Source organism: Oncorhynchus keta, chromosome 30 (genome assembly GCF_023373465.1).
Source record: "Oncorhynchus keta strain PuntledgeMale-10-30-2019 chromosome 30, Oket_V2, whole genome shotgun sequence".
Lineage (NCBI taxonomy): Eukaryota > Metazoa > Chordata > Actinopteri > Salmoniformes > Salmonidae > Oncorhynchus > Oncorhynchus keta.
Window position 1 is genome coordinate 33,225,935 of NC_068450.1, and position 22,966 is coordinate 33,248,900.

At 44.6% G+C, this 22,966-nt stretch overlaps 1 protein-coding gene across 3 annotated transcripts in view; it reads left to right on the plus strand.

Moving 5' to 3' along the window:
- drp2 (dystrophin related protein 2) overlaps nucleotides 1–22,966 on the plus strand; it is a 254,344-nt gene that overhangs the window by 98,621 nt on the left and 132,757 nt on the right. For 2 of the 3 annotated variants that reach the window (XM_052488310.1, XM_052488312.1), the window contains exon 3: nucleotides 18,782–18,959. In XM_052488310.1, the coding sequence (XP_052344270.1) occupies nucleotides 18,913–18,959 (47 nt within the window). In that variant the 5' untranslated portion in view covers nucleotides 18,782–18,912. Of the gene's footprint in view, nucleotides 1–10,274; nucleotides 10,587–18,781; nucleotides 18,960–22,966 lie in introns of those variants that run through there. The other variant, XM_052488311.1, reaches the window with a different exon arrangement.

The following is a 22,966-nucleotide window of genomic DNA, read 5'->3' on the forward strand; positions in this document are numbered from 1 at the left end:
TCCCTTTGGTTTCCTTGTGGGTTTGGGTGGAAAAGCAGGCCATGGTTATTCTATGATCTCTCTGCTCGTGTTAACCTCAGTGCTCTCTGTGTTTGTTCTGACTTCAGGATGAGTTGGCATGACGGGGGACAGGCAGAGCAGAGTAAACTGCTTGGAGGAAACTAGTAAATGTAGCTTGACAGGCCACTGTATTCCCATTGTTAGAAAGCAGATCCACCCCGTTGCCAAAACACCATAATCTGGTGCACAGGAGGTTGTTGGCACCTGAACTGGGTAGGATGTGCTCGTGGTAATGGCTGGAGTGGAATGAGTGGGATGATATCAAATACATGAAACTCGTGGTTTCCATGTGTTTGATGCCATTCCATTCACACCATTCCAGCCATTATTATAAGCCGTCCTCTCCTCAGCAGCCTCCACTGGTCTGGTGGGAGGTAAATGTTTGCCTCATACAATAAACATTGTACTGACACTGTATGTGTCTCAATGAGCTTTATTTTCTTATGTGCAGCTCATCAAATGATGCGGATAAGCTGAGTGATTTTCATACAGGTCCGATACAGAGTTGGATAATGACAGGGAGATGATGAGATAACGGCACTGTAGCCATAGTAACTGTCCACATTTTCTCACTTCTTCTTGTTCTATTTCTCTGCCACTTTTCCTTTCTTTGGGGGTTACATAAAACTATTTCCCCCCCAGACAAAATACTGCCGTTCATCTGACTAATTTTGTTGTAACGGCATGGTTTTTAGGCTGTGGCTGTGGGCTCTTTCCATTAAACTCTCCCATGGTGTACCTGCACCTCATTGTAAATGGTGCTTTACCCTGTCTCTCATGTACTCTTACCGGTTTACATTCAGAGGCTGTAGCTTTGGTGTTTTGGCTTTCCTTCTGCTTAATGACAGGCCCTCCCTCCATGCTAGTGCTTGTGTTGCACTCTTTCCTAGTCCTGTGTACCAATTTAACGGAAGCTTTCATGCCTTATTTTGGACCTTTCTATCAGAGACGGGACAGAATTGCGCTCTCTGTGTACAACTGTGTGTTCAACAATGAATGTAATTTCCAAAGAACTGTTATTAAATGTCACTTTCCGTCCATTCATGCTGCCTACTCTCCCTGTGCCAAAGGGCAGTGTTTTTAGGAATGTGTTGAGGAGGCCTACACTTCTCTCAACCATCCAAACCTGTAGCCCCATGCCAAGTAGAGGGAGAGGGGTCTGGGGGTCCTTACCCCTTTTGTGAAAAAGTCTTCAAATTACCAGACTTTGAACTGAGGGTAACAGGAAGTCAGAAAATGTTAATATGTTCTCAGAGACATGCTGAGGATGAGCTCTCCTCCATCATTAGCATATCGTTAGTGCATTGAAACAGACCCAATTAAATGACATAGAAACAAATGACTCTTTCTTTCTATCTCACCCTTTTCCTAAAGCACAACAAATCAACCCCAGGCATGGCCTTGAACATTATGCTGGAGTGTGAATGTGTTTTTTGTATTCTTTTTTGTGTATTACTTTTTATTTTCTCCCCCTTTTTCTCCCCAATTCTTTACTAGTCTCATCGCTGCAACTCCCCAATGGGCTCAGGTGAGACGAAGGTGGAGTCAAGCATCCTCAGAAACATGTCCCGCCCAACCGCGCTCCGTAACACCCGCCAGCTTAACCCAGAAGGCAGCCACACCAATGTGTCGGAGGAAACACCATTCAACTGGCGAACGGAGTCAGCCTGCAGGCACCCGGCCCACCCCAAGGAGTCGCTAGTGTGCGATGAGCCAAGTTAAAGCCCCGCAGCCAAACCCTCTTCTAACCCGGATGACCCTTGGCCAATTGTGCACCGTCCTATGGGACTTCTGGCAACGACCGGCTGTGGCACAGCCCGAGCATGAACCCGGGTCTGAACCCAGAGTCTGCCCCACTCGGGAGGCTCTGGAGTGTGATTTTCTATTGGGGTTACCGAAGGCTTCAAGTGATTGGTGCTTTGATATTCTTATGTGACTCCTTTGATTTGTGCATTGAATTACGCTCAGTCTGCGTCTTGTTTTCTTTCCCTTTCTGTATGTCTTGTCATGACTTTCATAAATAATTATAGTAAACATTTTTTCTGTGTGACTACACTCGTTTCTGGTAATTAGAGGAAAACAGACACGACCCTATTTTCTTGAACATCAGATTAGTATGAGTCTTAATTAGATTGAGTTTGTAAGGCAATGAGAATGTTATGTTTTGCCTTATGCGACCAGATTTCTTGGTGGTTTCTTCATGTTTTATTTTCCAATTGTAGTAACTTCTATCATGATTAAGGCCAGGAGTTATTTTTCACCATTTGACCTAACTAGGAAAACTTTGGGTCTTTCACTCGTCTTTCTGATTTGGACTGCATCTCGACACGTGGTTCATTGTTCTCTTTAGAAACAGAACATACTGTACAGTAGGATTGCTCAGTAAGGTACATTACAGTACCAGGTGCAGTACAGTTGCAAATGAGAACTTGTTCTCAACTAGCCTACAATGTGCAGTACATTGCAGTACAAGGTGCAGTACATTGCAGTACAAAGTGCAGTACATTGCTGTACAAGGCACAGTACAAGGTGCAGTACATTGCTGTACAAGGCACAGTATAAGGTGCAGTACATCACAGTACAAGGTGCAGTACATTGCTGTACAAGGCACAGTACAAGGTGCAGTACATCGCAGTACAAGGTACAGTACATTGCTGTACAAGGCACAGTACAAGGTGCAGTACATCGCAGTACAAGGTACAGTACATTGCTGTACAAGGTGCAGTACATCGCAGTACAAGGTGCAGTACATTTCTGTACAAGGCACAGTACAAGGTGCAGTACATCGCAGTACAAGGTGCAGTACATTGCTGTATAAGGCACAGTACAAGGTGCAGTACATTACAGTACAAGGTACAGTACATCACAGTACCACTTATCCTACCATTTATAACTGTTTGTCAGTTAATGATGGACTGGGCAGTTCAATGCAGTATTCTCACCCATTTTCATAATTCATGGTTGGGTTTTTACTTAACAACAAGCTGTCACCAGGCTCCTTCCTGTCTCTCGCAATCTCTGTGGCCGGCTCAGCAAATACGAAGTGACAAGGCTGACAGGCCTGCCAGTGTGGACGGCGAGTGGAGAGCCAAATGTCACACCAGACCCTGTCACAAGTCCTTTGTCTCCACTTTAATGAGATTCCCAGCTTTCAAATGAGCCTAACTTGTGTGTGTGAGCAACTAAAATCACTTTCTCACTGATTAGAGCTGCTGGCAGCCGTGACTTTTATTTCTGTGGGTGACGGTATCCGTCATTAGCACATGTGGTACCTATTATTGTGTTCTCAATAGTCTGCTGCAACGGCATCAATATTAAGCCTTAACACCTTCTTCTTTTTCTCCTTCCTCCTTCTTCTGCTTCCTTCTTCTTCTCCTTCCTTCTTCTTCTGCTTCCTTCTTCTTCTCCTTCCTTCTTCTTCTGCTTCCTTCTTCTTCTCCTTCCTTCTTCTTCTGCTTCCTTCTTCTTCTCCTTCTTCTTCTGCTTCCTTCTTCTTCTGCTTCCTTCTTCTTCTCCTTCTTCTTCTTCTGCTTCCTTCTTCTTCTTCCTTCTTCTTCTCCTTCTTCTTCTTCTGTTTCCTTCTTCTTCTCCCTTCTTCTTCTTCTCCTTCCTTCTTCTTCTCCTTCCTTCTTCTTCTCCTTCCTTCTTCTTCTTCTCCTCCTTCCTTCCTTCTTCTCCTTCCTCCTTCTACTTCTTCTCCTTCCTCCTTCTTCTCCTTCCTCCTTCCTCCTTCTCCTTCCTCCTTCTTCTCCTTCCTCCTACTTCTTCTTCTCCTTCCTCCTTCTTCTTCTTCTCCCCTTCCTTCCTTCTTCTCCTTCCTCCTTCTACTTCTTCTCCTTCCTCCTTCTTCTCCTTCCTCCTTCTCCTTCCTCCTTCTTCTCCTTCCTCCTACTTCTTCTCCTTCCTCCTTCTTCTCCTTCCTCCTTCTTCTTCTTCTCCTTCCTCCTTCTTCTCCTTCCTCCTTCCTCCTTCTCCTTCCTCCTTCTTCTCCTTCCTCCTACTTCTTCTTCTCCTTCCTCCTTCTTCTCCTTCCTCCTTCTTCTCCTTCCTCCTTCCTCCTTCTCCTTCCTCCTTCTTCTCCTTCCTCCTTCTTCTCCTTCCTCCTTCCTCCTTCTCCTTCCTCCTTCTTCTCCTTCCTCCTACTTCTTCTTCTCCTTCCTCCTTCTTCTCCTTCCTCCTTCTTCTTCTTCTCCTTCCTCCTTCTTCTCCTTCCTCCTTCCTCCTTCTCCTTCCTCCTTCTTCTCCTTCCTCCTACTTCTTCTTCTCCTTCCTTCTTCTTCTTCTCCTCCTTCCTTCCTTCTTCTCCTTCCTCCTTCTACTTCTTCTCCTTCCTCCTTCTTCTCCTTCCTCCTTCCTCCTTCTCCTTCCTCCTTCTTCTCCTTCCTCCTTCTTCTTCTTCTCCTTCCTCCTTCTTCTTCTTCTTCTCTTTCCTCCTTCTTCTTCTTCTCCTTCCTCCTTCTTCTCCTTCCTCCTTCTTCTCCTTCCTCCTTCTTCGCCTTTCTCCTTCTTCTTCTCCTACCTCCTTCGTCTTCTTCTCCTTCCTTCTTCGTCTTCTTCTCCTTCCTCCTTCTTCTTCTCCTTCCTCCTTCTTCTTCTTCTTCCTTATTCATCTTTCAAGTTTAATGTCGGTGTGCAGACCAGCTCTTTAGGTACATTACCACGATATGCTGTTTGCCTAAACATTGCAGGGACCTCCTATAGAAAAGCAGAAGGAGTGCTAGGTCAGTGTGGTGGGCTGGGGCTGTAAAATGGAAGTCTTTGTGATGTGCAGCGCTTGCATTGTACGGTGTTGATGGAACATTTCACTTTACAGTCTTTGTTGACAAACTCGTCTTAATTAGCGATCATCTCAATTGGGGTTTGGCAAATTAGCTATTTTCTGAATCAAGTGTTCCCTCAGCACACGTGGCTGGCTCTTAGAAAGTAGCAGCAGGGTAGAGTTTTTTTTATCAGACTTGCTTACACGCAGCTGAGGTGCATGTTTTTATTTGTTTTCATTTAGTTTTAATTAAGTCTAAACAGAGTGCACACTTGTTGTGGAAAAACAGTTATTTCAGATGAGAGGAGTGCATGAATTTACTGGGTGACTGTAGAGTAGTTTCGAATTTCCCAGAGAACCCATATTTCTCACTTCAAAGCTTATTTTAGTCTGATGCATTTTGATGTTTAAAAGAAATATGTAATATGAATATGTTGAATACTTCAACAATGAGACTTAGGCCCACATGTCAACTCCAATGAGATGAATAGTCTAATTCCTCCAACTAATCCCCTAAAAGCGTTCTGGTTCTATTAGAAAGGCAAGGCGGGGAGGCTGTAACAATCTGTTTGAGAGATGGATTGAAATGTTATTTTAATCCTATTGCTGCCAATCATATTAGACTATTTTGCCTGTCGCGCTACTTTATATCCACAGTGCAGCCATTTCAGCAGGCCTGAGAGTATTGCACGGCACCTTAATAGCACTTTGATAGATAAAACATGTTTTCCTTTGACGGAAATATCACTTCGGAGAATGATTTTGTCAGGGCACCTAATTCTCAGTCCTAGCAGATTGGATATTGCCCAGTGTGTGACTCATTGAACCCTCAGTGGAATTGGATTTACTTTCTGCCTTCCGTTGCTCCCAGATTCCACCACTTAGTTCCACCACGGTCGGTGTTGCACTCAGTGATCATTTGAATGTGCACAAGGTGCACCAAAGCTCGTTTACTCAGGAAGCAATCTGCTTTTGAATTAAGAAAGGCACTTTAATCCACCAAATTAATTACTTCTACACTTGTAGTTGAGCTAACAAATACGATAATTTTGTTTTGTGATTTTTCTTCCGCAATGCTTTAAGCCTGAGGGTTTTCACTGTGTTTTAATTTGATGTTGATATTGGGGTGGCAAGTAGCCTAGTGGTTAGAGCGTTAGACTAGTAACTGAAAGGTTGCAAGATCGAATCCCTGAGCTGACACTTTTCCCCTGAACAAGGCAGTTAAACCACTGTTCCTAGGCTGTCATTGAAAATAAGATTTTTTTCTTAAATGACTTGCCGAGTTAAATAAAGGTAAAACAATATATATTCTAGAATCACATCACCAATTCACTCTCAGGGAAGGATCTTACATATGGAGAAGAAAGTGCATTTAATCGTACACAAATCCTGGAGGAGGAACTACAGTACCTTTCCTCTTTGATATATCATTTTAGCTGTCATCTCAATCCTTAACCGACAAGCTTTCATCCGACTGGTGCATTTATTGCGGCGACGACTCAATTAAGAAGCTTTTGTAGCTTAGATCTCCACAGCTTGACAGCAGAGAGACCCACAGCAGCTCACTGCATTAGTCATAAATATAATTAAACAGAAGATTACATGAATCTTCCCAGACCCACATTCTGACAGTTGCGTAAGCATCCAGTGTTTTACTGCATAGTGTATGGCTGGCATCACCATAAATTACAATCTCCAACTAGAAAATGAGCACTGTGGAATGCAGGAACACACACGGACGATAATGTTATGGGCTAAGGCATACACACACACACATTTATCTAGTTCCCGGTAAAAACACCTCCATTCCGTGTGAGATCTCCCCCGAATACAAACAGGCAGGCAGATACACCCACACACACAGGCAGGCACACACACACATACATACAGTGGGGCAAAAAAAGTATTTAGTCAGCCACCAATTGTGCAAGTTCTCCCACTTAAAAAGATGAGAGAGGCCTGTAATTTTCATCATAGGTACACTTCAACTATGACAGACATAATGAGAAAACAATCCAGAAAATCACATTGTAGGATTTGTAATTAATTTATTTGCAAATTATGGTGGAAAGTAAGTATTTGGTCACCTACAAACAAGCAAGATATCTGGCTCTAACAGACCTGTAACTTCTTCTTTAAGAGGCTCCTCTGTCCTCCACTCGTTACCTGTATTAATGGCACCTGTTTGAACTTGTTATCAGTATAAAAGACACCTGTCCACAACCTCAAGCAGTCACACTCCAAACTCCACTATGGCCAAGACCAAAGAGCTGTCAAAGGACACCAGAAACAAAATTGTAGACCTGCACCAGGCTGGGAAGAATGAATCTGATCACCCCGTGGGGTCAAAATTATCACAAGAACGGTGAGCAAAAATCCCAGAACCACACGGGGGGACCTAGTGAATGACCTGCAGAGAGCTGGGACCAGAGTAACAAAGCCTACCATCAGTAACACACTACGCCGCCAGGGACTCAAATCCTGCAGTGCCAGACGTGTCCCCCTGCCTAAGCCAGTACATGTCCAGGCCCGTCTGAAGTTTGCTAGAGAGCATTTGGATGATCCAGAAGAAGATTGGGAGAATGTCAGATGAAACCAAAATATAAGTTTTTGGTAAAAACTCAATTCGTCGTGTTTGGAGGACAAAGAATGCAGAGTTGCATCCAAAGAACACCATACCTACTGTGAACCATGTGAGGCATGGGGGTGGAAACATCGTGCTTTGGGGCTGTTTTTCTGCAAAGGGACCAGGACGACCCGTGTAAAGGATCCATGTAAAGGAAATAATGAATGGGGCTATGTATCGTGCGATTTTGAGTGAAAACCTCCTTACATCAGCAAGGGCATTGAAGATGAAACGTGGCTGGGTCTTTCAGCATGACAATGCTCCCAAACACACCGCCCGGGCAATGAAGGAGTGGCTTCGTAAGAAGCATTTCAAGGTCCCGGAGTGGCCTCGCCAGTCTCCAGATCTCAACCCCATAGAAAATCTTTGGAGGGAGTTGAAAGTCAGTGTTGCCCAGCAACAGCCCCAAAACATCACTGCTCTAGAGGAGATCTGCATGGAGGAATGGGCCAAAATACCAGCAACAGTTTATGAAAACCTTGTGAAGACTTACAGAAAACGTTTGACCTCTGTCATTGCCAACAAAGGGTATATAAAAGTATTGAGATATTTTTGTTATTGACCAAATACTTATTTTCCACCATAATTTGCAAATAAAATCATAAAAAATCCTACAATGTGATTTTCTGGATTTTTTCCCCTCATTTTGTCTTTCATAGTTGAAGTGTACCTATGATGAAAATTACAGGCCTCTCTCATCTTTTTAAGTGGGAGAACTTGCACAATTGGTGGCTGACTAAATACTTTTTTGCCGCCCCACTGTACATACATACATACATACACACAGATGAAGGGGAGGAGACAGTTTGAAGAAGGATCCCTGTGGAACACTTTCGACACCTTGTGCAGTCCATGCCTTGGCAAATTGAGACTGTTCTGAGGGCAAATGGGGGTGCAACTCAATATTTCTAATGTTTTGTACACTCAGAGTGTATGAGGATATTGTGATGAACGCTGTCATGTATCATTGAGCTTACTTAGCTCTATTAGGTTCATAAGGTGATGTTGAGTCGTTATGAGATAGACCTTGATATATTTACAGAGTGAACGCATAGATCACAAATGAATCTCCATTGGGACTTACTAGTGACAGTTACAGTACAGCCACCCTATGCCAGGGGGCTAAGAGTGGAGGAGGAGTGAGGCCAGAGGGGCTATTCGCTGGAGAGACTATCCACACTGTGGGTCCTTGTGGACCTCCAACAAAATGAATGGCCCTCCAGCCCCTCCCGGCCCCTGAATGTCACCTCTGAAGTGGGAACCTGTGGGGAGAGGGCAGGGGCAAAGGTCACACACACACACACACACACACACACACACACACACACACACACACACACACACACACACACACACACACACACACACACACACACACACACACACACACACACACACACACACACACAGTCATCACATAGTCAGTTGAAGTTTGACTGCTGCCCCTCCAGCACTTCACAGAGCTTAGCACACAGATACTGTATATGAATAAAACATGTTCACCTGATGTTAACGACGCATTGAGAAGAGTGTTGGGTGAAAGTGCTCCAATAACATCTCTTCTGCACTGCCAGGCAGTCAGACAGCCTTCGATAGGGGATAATGACTGCTAATGCTAATGGGGGTCTAATTTCAAAATGCAGAGCTCTTCAGTAACCAACGCAGCAAGGGCAGAGCGCCCATAAACTTGTCATTGAAATAGTGTTGGAAAGATCACAGTTGAGACTGGAGGGTAAAATCTTTTGGTGGGAGAGTGGAGGAGTAGGAGGGGGGTGGGGGAACATTTCCTCTCTCCTGACTGCTCTTCTTGGTGGCCCACGTCACAAATCACGTCCAAGGACCAGTCAGAGCTGGGAGGGCTGCTGTCACTTTCAGGGGGAATATCTCCATTTTGACAGCCTGTGCCCTGCGGGCACCTACTTTGTGCGTGTGCCTATGTGCGTGTGTGAGCATGTTTGTGTACTTTTGTGTGTGCGTGTGTTAGCATGTGCGAGCGTCTCTCTCTCTCCTCTCTCGTCCCTCTCTCCTCTGTCCTGTGTGAGCAGCAGTGGATTCAGTAAGCTCTATGGCTGCTGTGTTTTCTCTTGACGACTCGGTTAGCTTAAACTGGTGGCCGTTGGCGGGGATGTGGGATGTGGGGTACAGGCCAGTAGAGAAGGGGGTAATGGCACCGCTAACCCCCATCAGGCAGCTGCTACAGACATGTGGACACACACACACACATAAACTGTACCCCCTGGAAGCCCATTCTCTAACTCTGTGCTGGCCTGACATTTAGTTGTCCTAGCCAAAGTTGTGTTATTAAACTGTGTCACAAATCCACAGCCACAGAGTCTTAAGCCACTACCCAGTGGAAACTGGCTGTGGTGCGAGGGAGATTTGTTCTGGGTGTCACTGTGTGTGTTGCTCAGCCCTGTGTGTTGTTGCATGGTGGTCAGTTCTTCATTATTCCCAGATGGTGGATCAGGACCCATTGGTGGTTCACAGCCCTTTCTACTGGTTTAAGACTGGATTATGGCATTAGTCTTCTGATGGTTCCTTTGCCAGTCACTTTCTCTGTTCTGGAAGGAGAGGAAGGAGGAGAGTACATACCCAATCTCAAGCAGCTATGCAGTTGAACCCATGTGAGAGCTCCAGCCCATTGTTTCTTCTCCAAAGAGGAGAGTGTGTTGTTTCGGCAGTGATGTCAATAGGCTCCCTTCGCTGTTCATCTTGAAGGGCCATAGGGAAATTCCTAAAAGCTTTTGATAGACCACAGAACAAAACCTTTTGGGAACCACTGCTGTAGCCTGTATGTCACTGAAGGGCATTGACCGGCTGGACCCTGGGCAGATGGCCTTTTCCAGTGCCAGTGGGTAGGAGTAGAGGAACAGGTTGGTGTGATGAGGAATGTGCAGTGACAATAAGTTCATTGACCGGAGAGGGAGCCTAGTCTCTCTGTGTGTCCCCACCACACCCTCATCACCAGTCATCACAGCATTCTCTCCATTCTCTGCAGCCTGTAGACAGGACAAATGTCACTCTGGGAATAGTGAGGAACCCCTCTTAAAATCACTCGAACTTCAGTGTGAGAGGAACACTATCGTAGCACTGCTGTAGCTCCTGGAGGGATTCTCTCGGTTGGGATTCTAATATATCAAGGTAAGCACGGTAACTGTCAACTAACTCTCTGTTATGGTTTCATAATGAGAGTGAAGTAGTGTAGATACTGTATTGCTGCTTGTCAGAGAGACTGATCTGAGAAAAGTGGTGGTGTTGATACCTGGAGATTATTATCAGGGTGTTGTATGTACGCGTACAGAAGGAAGTTAGAACTTCTGTCACTTCTTTGATCAGCTGGCAGTTTTATCTGCATAGTTGAACAGTTGTCGTCTGTCTGGGAGATGAGGTAAAGCTGTTTATCTTATCTTGGATTGTCATTGATCTGATTTATTTCTCATCTGTGGAAAATACTGTGATAGGAAAATGACATATTTACCTGGTTTGTTTGATATTAATAGTTAGCAATTAATACTTTGCAAATAGGGCATTTGTGTTCTGTTTAATTCTGTGTTTTCATGGGCTCCACTCTAGTTCCCTGTAGCTAATCTGGGTGTATGGTCACTGGAGATGGCTTGAGCTGACAAATGAGTTAAAGACTGCATTATATAAACAAGATGTGGTGGGTGTAACTGAGATCAAGAGAGCCAGGAGGAGTTTAGAAGAAGTCCTAATTGTCTCTAAATCATCCTTGCATCTGGAAATCTAAGCCAGGGAGGGGTTAAGAGAACAACCCTCTTGCAATTATTATAAAAAAATGTTAACCTTTATTTAACTAGGCAAGTCAGCTAAGAACAAATTCTTATTTACAATGATGCCCTAGGAACAATGGGTTAACTGCCTTGTTCAGGGGCAGAATGACAGATTCTTGTCAGCTCGGGGATTCGATCTAGCAACCTTTCGGGTACTGGCCCAACACTCTAATCACTAGGCTACCTGCTGCCCCAATAATAACAAATAACGACAGGATGAACCCAGAGTGGTTTATGATGCTCCTTGGTCTGCATAAGGGTGGTTGAATCAACCATGGCTGAACAGTGTTAGTGTCAGTTATATAAAGTACTCTGCATTTGTGTAAAGGTTAGGTTACTCGGTCCAACACTCAAGGGTGGGGGGTCGACCAGCCTCATTATTGCAATAATTAATCAATATTAAATAAAGATGATTGTTTGAAGAAATTACCAAATCTCTCAGTACAGAATTTCCATGACAATACTCGAAAGCTTTTGAGTATGTTTCAGAAAGACATGGTCAATTGATGCAAATATATTAAAGTACAATAATTAGGTTACTTAAGACAAAAGGAGGGTGGTTGGTTGGGGAGGATGGGTGTGCTTATAACTTGACTGTTTAGTAACCCAATTGTTGTGTGTTTGAAGTACGTTTTGCTAATTAGCAACTTTACAACAACTTATTACTTTTTAACTACTTTGGTAGCATGTTAGCTAACCCTAATCCTAACCCTAACCCTTTAGCTAGCATGTTACTTTAACTAGCTTGTTACCTAACCCTTAACCCTTAAACCTAACCATAACCTTAATCCCCACCTAGCTAACATTAACCACAACAAATAGAAATGTGTGTAATGTACAGTACACTAATGCGTTATGAAGAAATTAAATTGTCTAATACACACAAAAATTAGCTGTGAAGAAAATTGTTTAATACACACAAAAGATGACGGTCCCTGTCACAAATTTCTAATAAGTAATTAAGTAAGTAATTAATATTTCACAATGAATTGTGTTGATCAGCTAGGTTTTGAGGAGGTGGTGTATTTCTTTGAAGACACCTTGGTGTTTTTATTCAATTCAGTCTAGGCGAGAATCCTTGCCAAAGAAACTAAATAAATACAGCCTAGTGCTGCAGCACGAAGTGAAGAGCTTACCGGTAAACCTCAGTGCTCCCCACACAGGCTCAGCCCTCTTGGGAAAATGGGTGAGTGCTTCAGCGATTATCAGATACCACACTCGTCAATAATACATGTCCAGAGATGGACCTGTACAGCATATGAAACTCATGTGTCCATCTGTGAAACATGAGTTGATGGTATGTGTCGTTGAATTACTCTGTGTGTTGGGGAAGTGCGTTGGGGAATGTCGTTTGTGTGTGTGTGTGCGTTGGGGAATGTAGTGTTTGCGTGTGTGTCCATGATTTTCAATGGTTTGTGTGTATGTGTGCATCACTCTTGTGTATGCATGAGTATGCTGGTCCGATGCTGGTGGTCCTGCCTGACGCAGTTGCCAGTACTGATGCCAGTGCTTGTCTCCGGACTGGACACAGAGAGGAGAGGAAGGAAGATAGCCCAGGCCTGCCCAGTGTTCTGGCATCACTAACACAAGGCTCCCCTTCGTATGGTTGGAAAAAACGCCTTCCTCAGTCAAAGCTATAAACAGGGGCGCAGTTCCACCGCTACTGCTGTCGTTGATGGCCTTTCTGTTGATTCAGCTCAATTTGCCATCAAGTAAACAAACAAAACATGGTCACTCCGCTTCATATCGCTGTGTTGTGTGTTATTACGGTCCGTCTGTGCAGTCATAATTGCTCAGCGATATTAGGCTAAGCTGGGGAAAAGGTCCTGTTGGCTGCTCATTGCTGCTGGTGATTTGAATATGTTTAATAGCTGGAGTTCCAGTGAGCCTGTGTGGCTTGTAGGTATTAACAGTATCTGAGCTCCTATCCACATAACTGAAGAACCATGAACAGAGAGGATTAATCATCCAGCCAGTGGATTATACAGAGGAGGAGGGAGAGAGAGATGCTGATTCATACAAAATTGAGAAATTGCCCTTGAACAAACAGAGGTGCTGTCTCAATAATGAGAGGCAAGCAGATAGAGGAGAGAGAAGGAGAGAGACGGGGAGAGAAAGAAGGAAGGAGAGAGGGGAGAGAGATGGAAGAGAGAGGTGAGAGAGGAGAGAAAGGAGGGAAGGTAAGAGAGTAGAGAGAGAAAGAGGAGAGAGACAGAGGAGAGAAAGGAGAGAGAGGTGAGAGGGGAGAGAGGAGAGAGAGAGAAGGTAAGAGAGGAGAGAGAGAAAGGAAAGGAGAGGAGAGAAAGGAAAGGAGAGGAGAGAAGAGAGGGGAGAGAGAGAGGAGAGAAAGGAGAGAGAGGAGAGAGTGGAGAGAAAGGAGAGAGAGATAATGTAAGAGAGGAGAGAGAGAGAAAGGAAAGGAGAGGAGAGAAGAGAGGGGAGAGAGAGAGGAGAGAAAGGAGAGAGAGAGAGAGAAAGGGTAGAGAGAGGAGAGAGAGGGGAGGGAGAGAAGGGGGAGAGAGATGGTGAGGGTGATATATGCTTAAACTCTTAGAAAATAGGGTTCCAAAAGGGATGTTTGTCTGTCCCCATTGGAGAACCTTTTTTAGTACCAGTAGAACCCTTTTCAGTTCCATGTATAACTATTTTCTCCTACGGGGAAAGAGGCGTTGTTGTGCGCTCTTCACAACTGTGTTAATGTGTGGACCATGATAGTTCCTTAAGGATGTGGAGACTGAGGAACTTGAAGCTCTCAACCTGTTCCACAACAGCCCATTTCCTGTAGTCCACGATCAGCTCCTTAGCCCTTCTGACGTTGAGGGAGAGGTTGTTGTCCTGGCACTACACTGCCAACTCTCTGATCTCCTCCATGTAGGCTGTCGCATCATTGTCGGTGATCAGGCCTACCACCGTCGTGTGGTCTGCAAGCTTAATGATGGCCACACAGTCGTGGGTGAACTGTGAGTACAGGAGGGGACTAAGCATGCACCCCTGAGGGGCCCCCGTTTTGAGGGTCAGCATTGCGGATGTGTTGTTGCCTACCCTTACCACCTTTGGGCAGCCCGTTAGGAAGTCGAGGATCCAGTTGCAGAGGGAGGTGTTTAATCCCAGGGCCCTTAGTTTAGGGATGAGCTTAGTGTCCACTATGTTGTTGAACGCTGTGCTGTAATCAATGAACAGCATTCTCACATACAGTGGGGCAAAAAAATATTTAGTCAGCCACCAATTGTGCAGGTTCTCCCACTTAAAAAGATGAGAGAGGCCTGTAATTTTCATCATAGGTACACTTCAACTATGACAGACAAAATGAGAAAAAAAATCCAGAAAATCACATTGTAGGATTTTTTATTAATTTATTTGCAAATTATGGTGGAAAATAAGTATTTGGTCACCTACAAACAAATTTCTGGCTCTCACAGACCTGTAACTTCTTCTTTTAGAGGCTCCTCCACTCCACCTGTATTAATGGCACCTGTTTGAACTTGTTATCAGTATAAAAGACACCTGTCCACAACCTCAAACAGTCACACTCCAAACTCCACTATGGCCAAGACCAAAGAGCTGTCAAAGAACACCAGAAACAAAATTGTAGACCTGCACCAGGCTGGGAAGACTGAATTTGCAATAGGTAAGCAGCTTGGTTTGAAGAAATCAACTGTGGGAGCAATTATTAGGAAATGGAAGACATACAAGACCACTGATAATCTCCCTCGATCTGGGGCTCCACGCAAGATCTCACCCTGTGGAGTCAAAATGATCACAAGAACGGTGAGCAAAAATCCCCGAACCACACAGGGGGACCTAGTGAATGACCTGCAGAGAGCTGGGACCAGAGTAACAAAGCCTACCATCAGTAACACACTACGCCGCCAGGGACTCAAAGCCTGCAGTGCCAGACGTGTCCCCCTGCTTAAGCCAGTACATATCCAGGCCCGTCTGAAGTTTGCTAGAGAGCATTTGGATGATCCAGAAGAAGATTGGAAAAATGTCATATGGTCAGATGAAACCAAAATATAACTTTTTGGTAAAAACTCAACAAGTTGTGTTTGGAGGACAAAGAATGCTGAGTTGCATCCAAAGAACACCATACCTACTGTGAAGCATGGGGGTGGAAACATCATGCTTTGGGGCTGTTTTTCTGCAAAGGGACCAGGACGACTGATCGGTGTAAAGGAAAAAATGAATGGGGCCATGTATCGTGAGATTTTGAGTGAAAACCTCCTTCCATCAGCAAGGGCATTGAAGATGAAACGTGGCTGGGTCTTTCAGCATGACAATGATCCCAAACACACCGCCCGGGCAACGAAGGAGTGGCTTCGTAAGAAGCATTTCAAGGTCCTGGAGTGGTCTAGCCAGTCTCCAGATCTCGACCCCATAGAAAATCTCTGGAGGGAGTTGAAAGTCCATGTTGCCCAGCAACAGCCCCAAAACATCACTGCTCTAGAGGAGATCTGCATTGAGGAATGGGCCAAAATACCAGCAACAGTGTGTGAAAACCTTGTGAAGACTTACAGAAAACGTTTGACCTCTGTCATTGCCAACAAAGGGTATATAACAAAGTATCGAGATAAACTTTTGTTATTGACCAAATACTTATTTTCCACCATATTTTGCAAATAAATGTATTAAAAATCCTACAATGTGATTTTCTGGATTTTTTTTCTCATTTTGTCTGTCATAGTTGAAGTGTACCTTTGATGAAAATTACAGGCCTCTCTCATCTTTTTAAGTGGGAGAACTTGCACAATTGGTGGCTGACTAAATACTTTTTTGCCCCACTGTAGGTGTTCCTCTTGTCCAAGTGGGAAGGGGGCACTGTTGAGTTCAATAGAGATTGCATCATCTGTGGATCTGTTGGGGCGGTATGCGAATTGGAGTGGGTGCATTGGAGTGGTTCCAGGGTGTCTGGGATGATGGCGATGATGTGAGCCATGACCAGCCTTTCAAAGCATTTCATGGCTACAGATGTGAGTGCTACGGGGCAATAGTAATTTAGTGCAGGCTGTAGTGAAGGTATATGCAGTGACCTAGAGGGGAAGATGATTAGACTTGATTGGAGATGAAGAGGAAGCTCCCTGACAGCTCAGTGGCCAGACAGAAGAGATGTCACGACCCTACAAACACTCTCTCATCACTTGCCTAAACTGATGCCATCACAAACCTGACAAAGGTTTGGATGTATCCACGTGTATTGGTTCACACATCCAAGTGTAGACGTGTCTAAGAGTAGGGCTTTGAATTTCTCTTGGTTAGGTCACAATGTTCAGATAAAACGCAGTGCCCAATTTATGAATGTACATGTGATCAGGGTTGGAGTCAATTTAATTTAAGTACACAAACATTTCAATTCCAATTTTCTTCATGATTTTCAACTTTTGGAGTTGACTGGAATTTAAATGGAATTGACCCCAACCCTGCATATGATATAATACGATGTGATTATATGTTACGATGCAATGTTATAGAAGCTATAGAAGTTATAGAAACACTGTCACCACCGATAAATCCACGACAATGGAGAATTTCAAGAATAATTTTTCTACTGCTGGCCATGCTTTCCACCTGGCTACCCCTACCCCTGTCAACTGCACTGCACCCCCACAGCAACTCGCCCAAGCTTCCCCCATTTATCCATCACCCAAATCCAGATAGCTGATATTCTGTAAGAGCTGCAAAATCTGGACCCCTACAAATCAGCCAGGCTAGACAATCTGGACCCTCTCTTTCTACAATTATCTGCAGAAATTGTTGCAACCCCTATTACTAGCCCGTTCAACCTCTCTTTCGTATCGTCTGAGATCCCCAAAGATTGGAAAGCTTCCGCGGTCATCCCCTTTTTCAAACTGCTACAGACCTATATCTATCCTACCCTGCCTTTCTAAGGTCTTCGAAAGCCAAGTTAACAAACAGATCACCAACCATTTAGAATCCCACCGTACCTTCTCTGCTATGCAATCTGGCTTCCCGAGCTGGTCATGTATGCACCTCAGCCACACTCAAGGTCCTAAACGATATCATAACTGCCATCGATAAGAGACAATACTGTGTAGCCGTATTCATCAACCTGGCCAAGGCTTTCGACTCTGTCAATCACCACATTCTTATCGGCAGACTCAACAGCCTTGGCTTCTCAAATGACTGCCTCGACTGGTTCACCAAATACTTCTCTGATAGAATTCAGTGTGTCAAATTGGAGGGCCTGTTGTCCGGACCTCTGGGAGTCTCAATGGGGGTGCCACAGGGTTCAATTCTCGGGCTGACTCTCTTCTCTGTATACATCAATGATGTTGCTCTTGCTGCTGGTGATTCTCTGATCCACCTCTACGCAGACTAAACCATTCTGTATACTTCTGGTCCTTCTTTGGACACTGTGCTAACTAACTTCCAGACAAGCTTCAATGCCATACAACACTCCTTCCGTGGCCTCCAATTGCTCTTAAATTGAAGTAAAACTAATTGCATACTCTTCAACCAATCGCTGCCCGCACCTGCCTGCCCGTCCAGCATCACTACTCTGGACGGTTCTAACCTAGAATACGTGGACAACTACAAATACCTAGGTTTCTGGTAAGACTGTAAACTCTCCTTCCAGACCAACACTAAGCATCTCCAATCCAAAATTAAATCTATAATTGGCTTCCTATTTCGCAACAAAGCATCATTTACTCATGCTGCCAAACATATCCTTGTAAAACTGACCATCCTACCGATCCTCGATTTCGGCGATGTCATCTACAAAATAACCTCCAACACTCTCCTCAACAAATTGGATGCAGCCTATCACAGTGGCATCTGTTTCGTCAACAAAGCCTCATATACTACCCACCACTGCGACCTGTACGCTCTTGTTGGCTGGCCCTCGCTTCATCCTCATCTTCAAACCCACTGGCTCCAGGTCATCTACAAGTCTTTGCTAGGTAAAGCCCAGCCTTATCTCAGCTCACTGGTCACTATAGCAGCACCCACCCGCAGCACACGCTCCAACAGGTATATTTCACTGGTCACCCCCAAAGCCAATTCCTCCTTTGGCCGCCTCTCCTTCCAGTTCGCTGCTACCAATGACTGGAACAATTGCTGAACCTGGAAACTCTTATCTCCCTCACTAACTTCAAGCACCAGCTGTCAGAGCAGCTCACAGATCACTGCACCTGTACATAGCCCATCTGTAAATAGCCCACCCAACTACCTCATCCCCATACTGTATTTATTTTTTAATTTAGCTCCTTTGCACTCCAGTATCTCTACTTGCACATTCATCTTCTGCACATTCCAGTGTTTAATTGCTATATCGTAATTACCTCGCCACTATGGGCTATTTTATTGCCTATATATATACATATATATACACTTTTTTCTACTGTATTATTGACTGTATGTTTGTTTATTCCATGTGTAACTGTGTGTTGTTGTATGTGTCAAACTGCTTTGCTTTCTTGGCCAGGTCGCAATTGTAAACGAGAACTTGTTCTCAACTAGCTGGTTAAATAAAGGTGAAATAAAAAATTAAAATAGGCCAATGAGTGTGTTCTGTGTGTTTGTGTGTAGCTGCGGGGCGACCAGGGTGGCCGGGATGCCACTGTGTGCCCTGCCAGTCCACGGTGGATGCTGAGGGGCAGGAGGACGGAGTTGTGGGGACGAAGTGTAGCAGGCTGGGAGGGCACCACACATCTGGAGACATGAATCTCTGCTGGAACGAGATCAAACGCAAGTCCCACAACATCCGGTAAGACGTTGCTTTACAATGGGGTTCGATGGGGTTAGGATTCTCCTTCACATTGAGTTTCAATGGGAGTTTTATACATGTGTTTCAATGGGAGTGTGTTTTACATTGGGTTTCAATGGGTATAGGATGTGTTTTAAATTTGGTTTCAATGGAGGTTGGATATGTTTTAAATTGGGTTTCGATGAGGGTAGGATGTGTTTTAAATTAGGTTTGAATGGAGGTAGGATGTGTTTTAAATTAGGTTTCGATGAGGGTAGGATGTGTTTTAAATTGGGTTTCGATGAGGGTAGGATGTGTTTTAAATTGGGTTTCAATAGTATGCATGTGTTATACTGTATACTGGGTTTCAATGGGAGTGTGATATACACTACATTTCAATACTATCCTCTGTGTACCAGCATTTCTAAGCTGTTGCTCTGATTTGTTCACTGCTGTTCCCACAATTAAAAAAACATTGTCTCAATAAAGTGCTCACGTAATGAAATATTCGCAGACACATCTCCAAGTGAGCCTATCCATTATTAATAATATGTGGGTTAATACTGAGGTCTGCATCTGCAAAACAATTAGGAACAACTGTAGTACTGCTTTGATGACTAATTGGAAGGCGCCCAAGCTTGGCATGTCATTGGTATGACTTTAATTCAGCTGGCATCCTATTTACAGGATTGGCCTCTTTAATGACTTACTTGACCCTCATCATCCTGGTGCTTCCAGCAGGGACATGTGGGGATATTCGTTAAGACAGTTCCCCCTGCAGCGTTTTGTAATGAGATCACTCATACGCACGCACGCATACAGGCATACACGCACCCACACACCCACACACACACACACACACACACGCACGCACGCACGCACGCACGCACGCACGCACGCACGCACACACACACACACACACACACACACACACACACACACACACACACACACACACACACACACACACACACACACACACACACACACACACACACACACACACACACACACACTCAACCCCTTCTGACATCATTTGGCCCACAACGAGAGAGAGCGAGTGAGAGAGAGACAGATCACTACGGTCATGTCTTTAAAGGAGTGGAGAGCGAGTGCTAAGTGATGTCCCTGAGAGATGTGTACAGGACTGAGTGCCAACTCCTGGACAACTGGAGGTTGGTTTATCTAATGGCTTGTCAGGTTTTGATGGATATGTTGTGGTGGATCTTCTATTCCAATGGCAGAGGTAGGAGGAGGAGGAGGAGCTAAAGGCTGGCCAAGGCTTCTCTTGCTTCTCCTGCTCCTGCTTGTCACCATAGAAACCACACTACAACCCCTAATCTACTGCTACTGCCTAGCACCATTGTCCTGTATAGGCTAGCTGTGTAAGCTATTACTCACTTACTTGTGAATGCTCAATGCATTGAAACACATTGATAAGCCTTAGTCCAACATCACCAAGCCTGGTAATGCATAGAATCTGAAGGTCAACATTAATATATATATTTTTTCTTCTTCAGTGTGTCACACCTGTAGAGGTAATTATATATATTTTTCAACAAAAGAGAGTCTAAGGACTAGACGGAGTAGTCTGTTATTGGTGTTGTGTTTATTATACAGTTACCGAGGCGATGGTTGTTTGCTAGAGGTGTGTCATGATTAAGACTCCAATCAGTGAAGCCACAGCTCCATATGATAAATATTCTGTATGCATAATGTGGCATAATGAACTCTAAATGATTATGGATGTGAATGGGAAAACACTTCACATCCTCAGGCACGTTGATTAAACAGGTATAGATCAGATGAACTATGACTGCTACACATTAGCCCCTTAGAGTCAATCTAAGTTACACAACAAAACAATCCCCATCCAAATCCGTCAGTTTAGGCTCGAGATATCAGGTTTTTTTTGCATTGGATGCGTCTCAATTCATCGCATCCGCCAGTGTCTTACTTCCTTCATCTGTGGTAATAGGTGGCAAAGCTAGAGGGGTGTTTGTCAGACCATGAGAAAATCGGTCTTTTCACAAAAAAACGCCTGTAGTGTCCGAATGATTTGACTTAAAAACTAGCGTCACGGGACCCGTCTGAAGGTAACCAGTTGTAACGGCTGTCTTCCTCTGACGAGGTGGAGTAGTAAGAATGATTGGAGGACCAATGCACAGCGTAATAAGTGTTCATATCATTTAATTGAGTAATGGAACACTTGAACAAAAAAATAAACGACCAACGAACAGTCCCGTAAGGTGAATGACAAAAAAACACTAAACAGGAAAATAATCACAAACAACTCAAAAGTGAAACCAGGCGACCTAAATATGGTTCTCAATCGGGGACAACGATAAACAGCTGCCTCTGATTGAGAACCATACCAGGCCAAACACAGAAATCCCAAAACATAGAAAAAGTAACATAGACAACCCACCCAACTCACGCCCTGACCATACTAAAACAAAGACATAATAAAAGAACTAAGGTCAGAACGTGACAGTACCCCCAAAGGTGCGGACTCCGGCCGCAAAACCTGAACCTATAGGGGAGGGTCTGGGTGGGTTGCTGCAACTCCCGTACGGACTTGGGAATGGCGAAGGTCAAGAGCCGTGCGTCCTCCAAAACACAGCCCAACCAAGCCGCACTGCTTCGTGACACAATGCCCACTTAAATCAAATCAAATCACATGTATTTGTCACATACACATGGTTAGCAGATGTTAATGCTTGTGCTTCTAGTTCCGACAATGCAGTAATAACCAAGTAATCTAACCTAACAATTCCAAAACTACTACCTTATACACACAAGTGTAAAGGGATGAAGAATATGTACATGAAGATATATGAATGAGTGATGGTACAGAACGGCACAGGCACGATGCAGTAGATGGTATCGAGTACAGTATATACATATGAGATGAGTAATGTAGGGTATGTAAACAAAGTGGCATAGTTTAAAGTGGCTAGTGATACATGTATTACATAAAGATGCAGTAGATGATATAGAGTACAGTATATACATATTCATATGAGATGAGTAATGTAGGGTATGTAAAAATGATATTAAGTAGCATTGTTTAAAGTGGCTAGTGACATATTTTCCATCAATTTCCATCAATTCCCATTATTAAAGTGTCTGGAGTTGAGTCAGTGTGTTGGCAGCAGCCACTCAATGTTAGTGGTGGCTGTTTAACAGTCTAATGGCATTGAGATAGAAGCAGTTTTTCAGTCTCTCGGTCCCTGCTTTGATGCACCTGTAGCGGGGTGAACAGGCAGTGGCTCGGGTGGTTGTTGTCCTTGATGATCTTTATGGCCTTCCTGTGACATCGGGTGGTGTAGGTGTCCTGGAGGGCAGGTAGTTTGCCCCCGGTGATGCGTTGTGCAGACCTCACTACCCTCTGGCGAGCCTTACGGTTGTGGGCGGAGCAGTTGCCGTACCAGGCGGTGATACAGCCTGACAAGATGCTCTCGATTGTGGATCTGTAGAAGTTTGTGATTGCTTTTGGTGACAAGCCAAATTTCCTCAGCCTCCTGAAGCGCTGCTGCGCCTTCTTCACGATGCTGTCTGTGTGGGTGGACCAATTCAGTTTGTCTGTGATGTGTACGCCGAGGAACTTAAAACTTACTACCCTCTCCACTACTGTCCCATCGATGTGGATAGGGGGGTGCTCCCTCTGCTGTTTCCTGAAGTCCACAATCATCTCCTTAGTTTTGTTGACGTTGAGTGTGAGGTTATTTTCCTGACACCACACTCCGAGGGCCCTCACCTCCTCCCTGTAGGCCGTTTCATCGTTGTTGGTAATCAAGCCTACCACTGTAGTGTTGTCCGCAAACTTGATGATTGAGTTGGAGGCGTGCATGGCCACGCAGTCGTGGGTGAACAGGGAGTACAGGAGAGGGCTCAGAACACACCCTTGTGGGGCCCCGGTGTTGAGGATCAGCGGGGTGGAGATGTTGTTACCTACCCTCACCGCCTGGGGGTGGCCCGTCAGGAAGTCCAGTACCCAGTTGCACAGGGCGGGGTCGAGACACAGG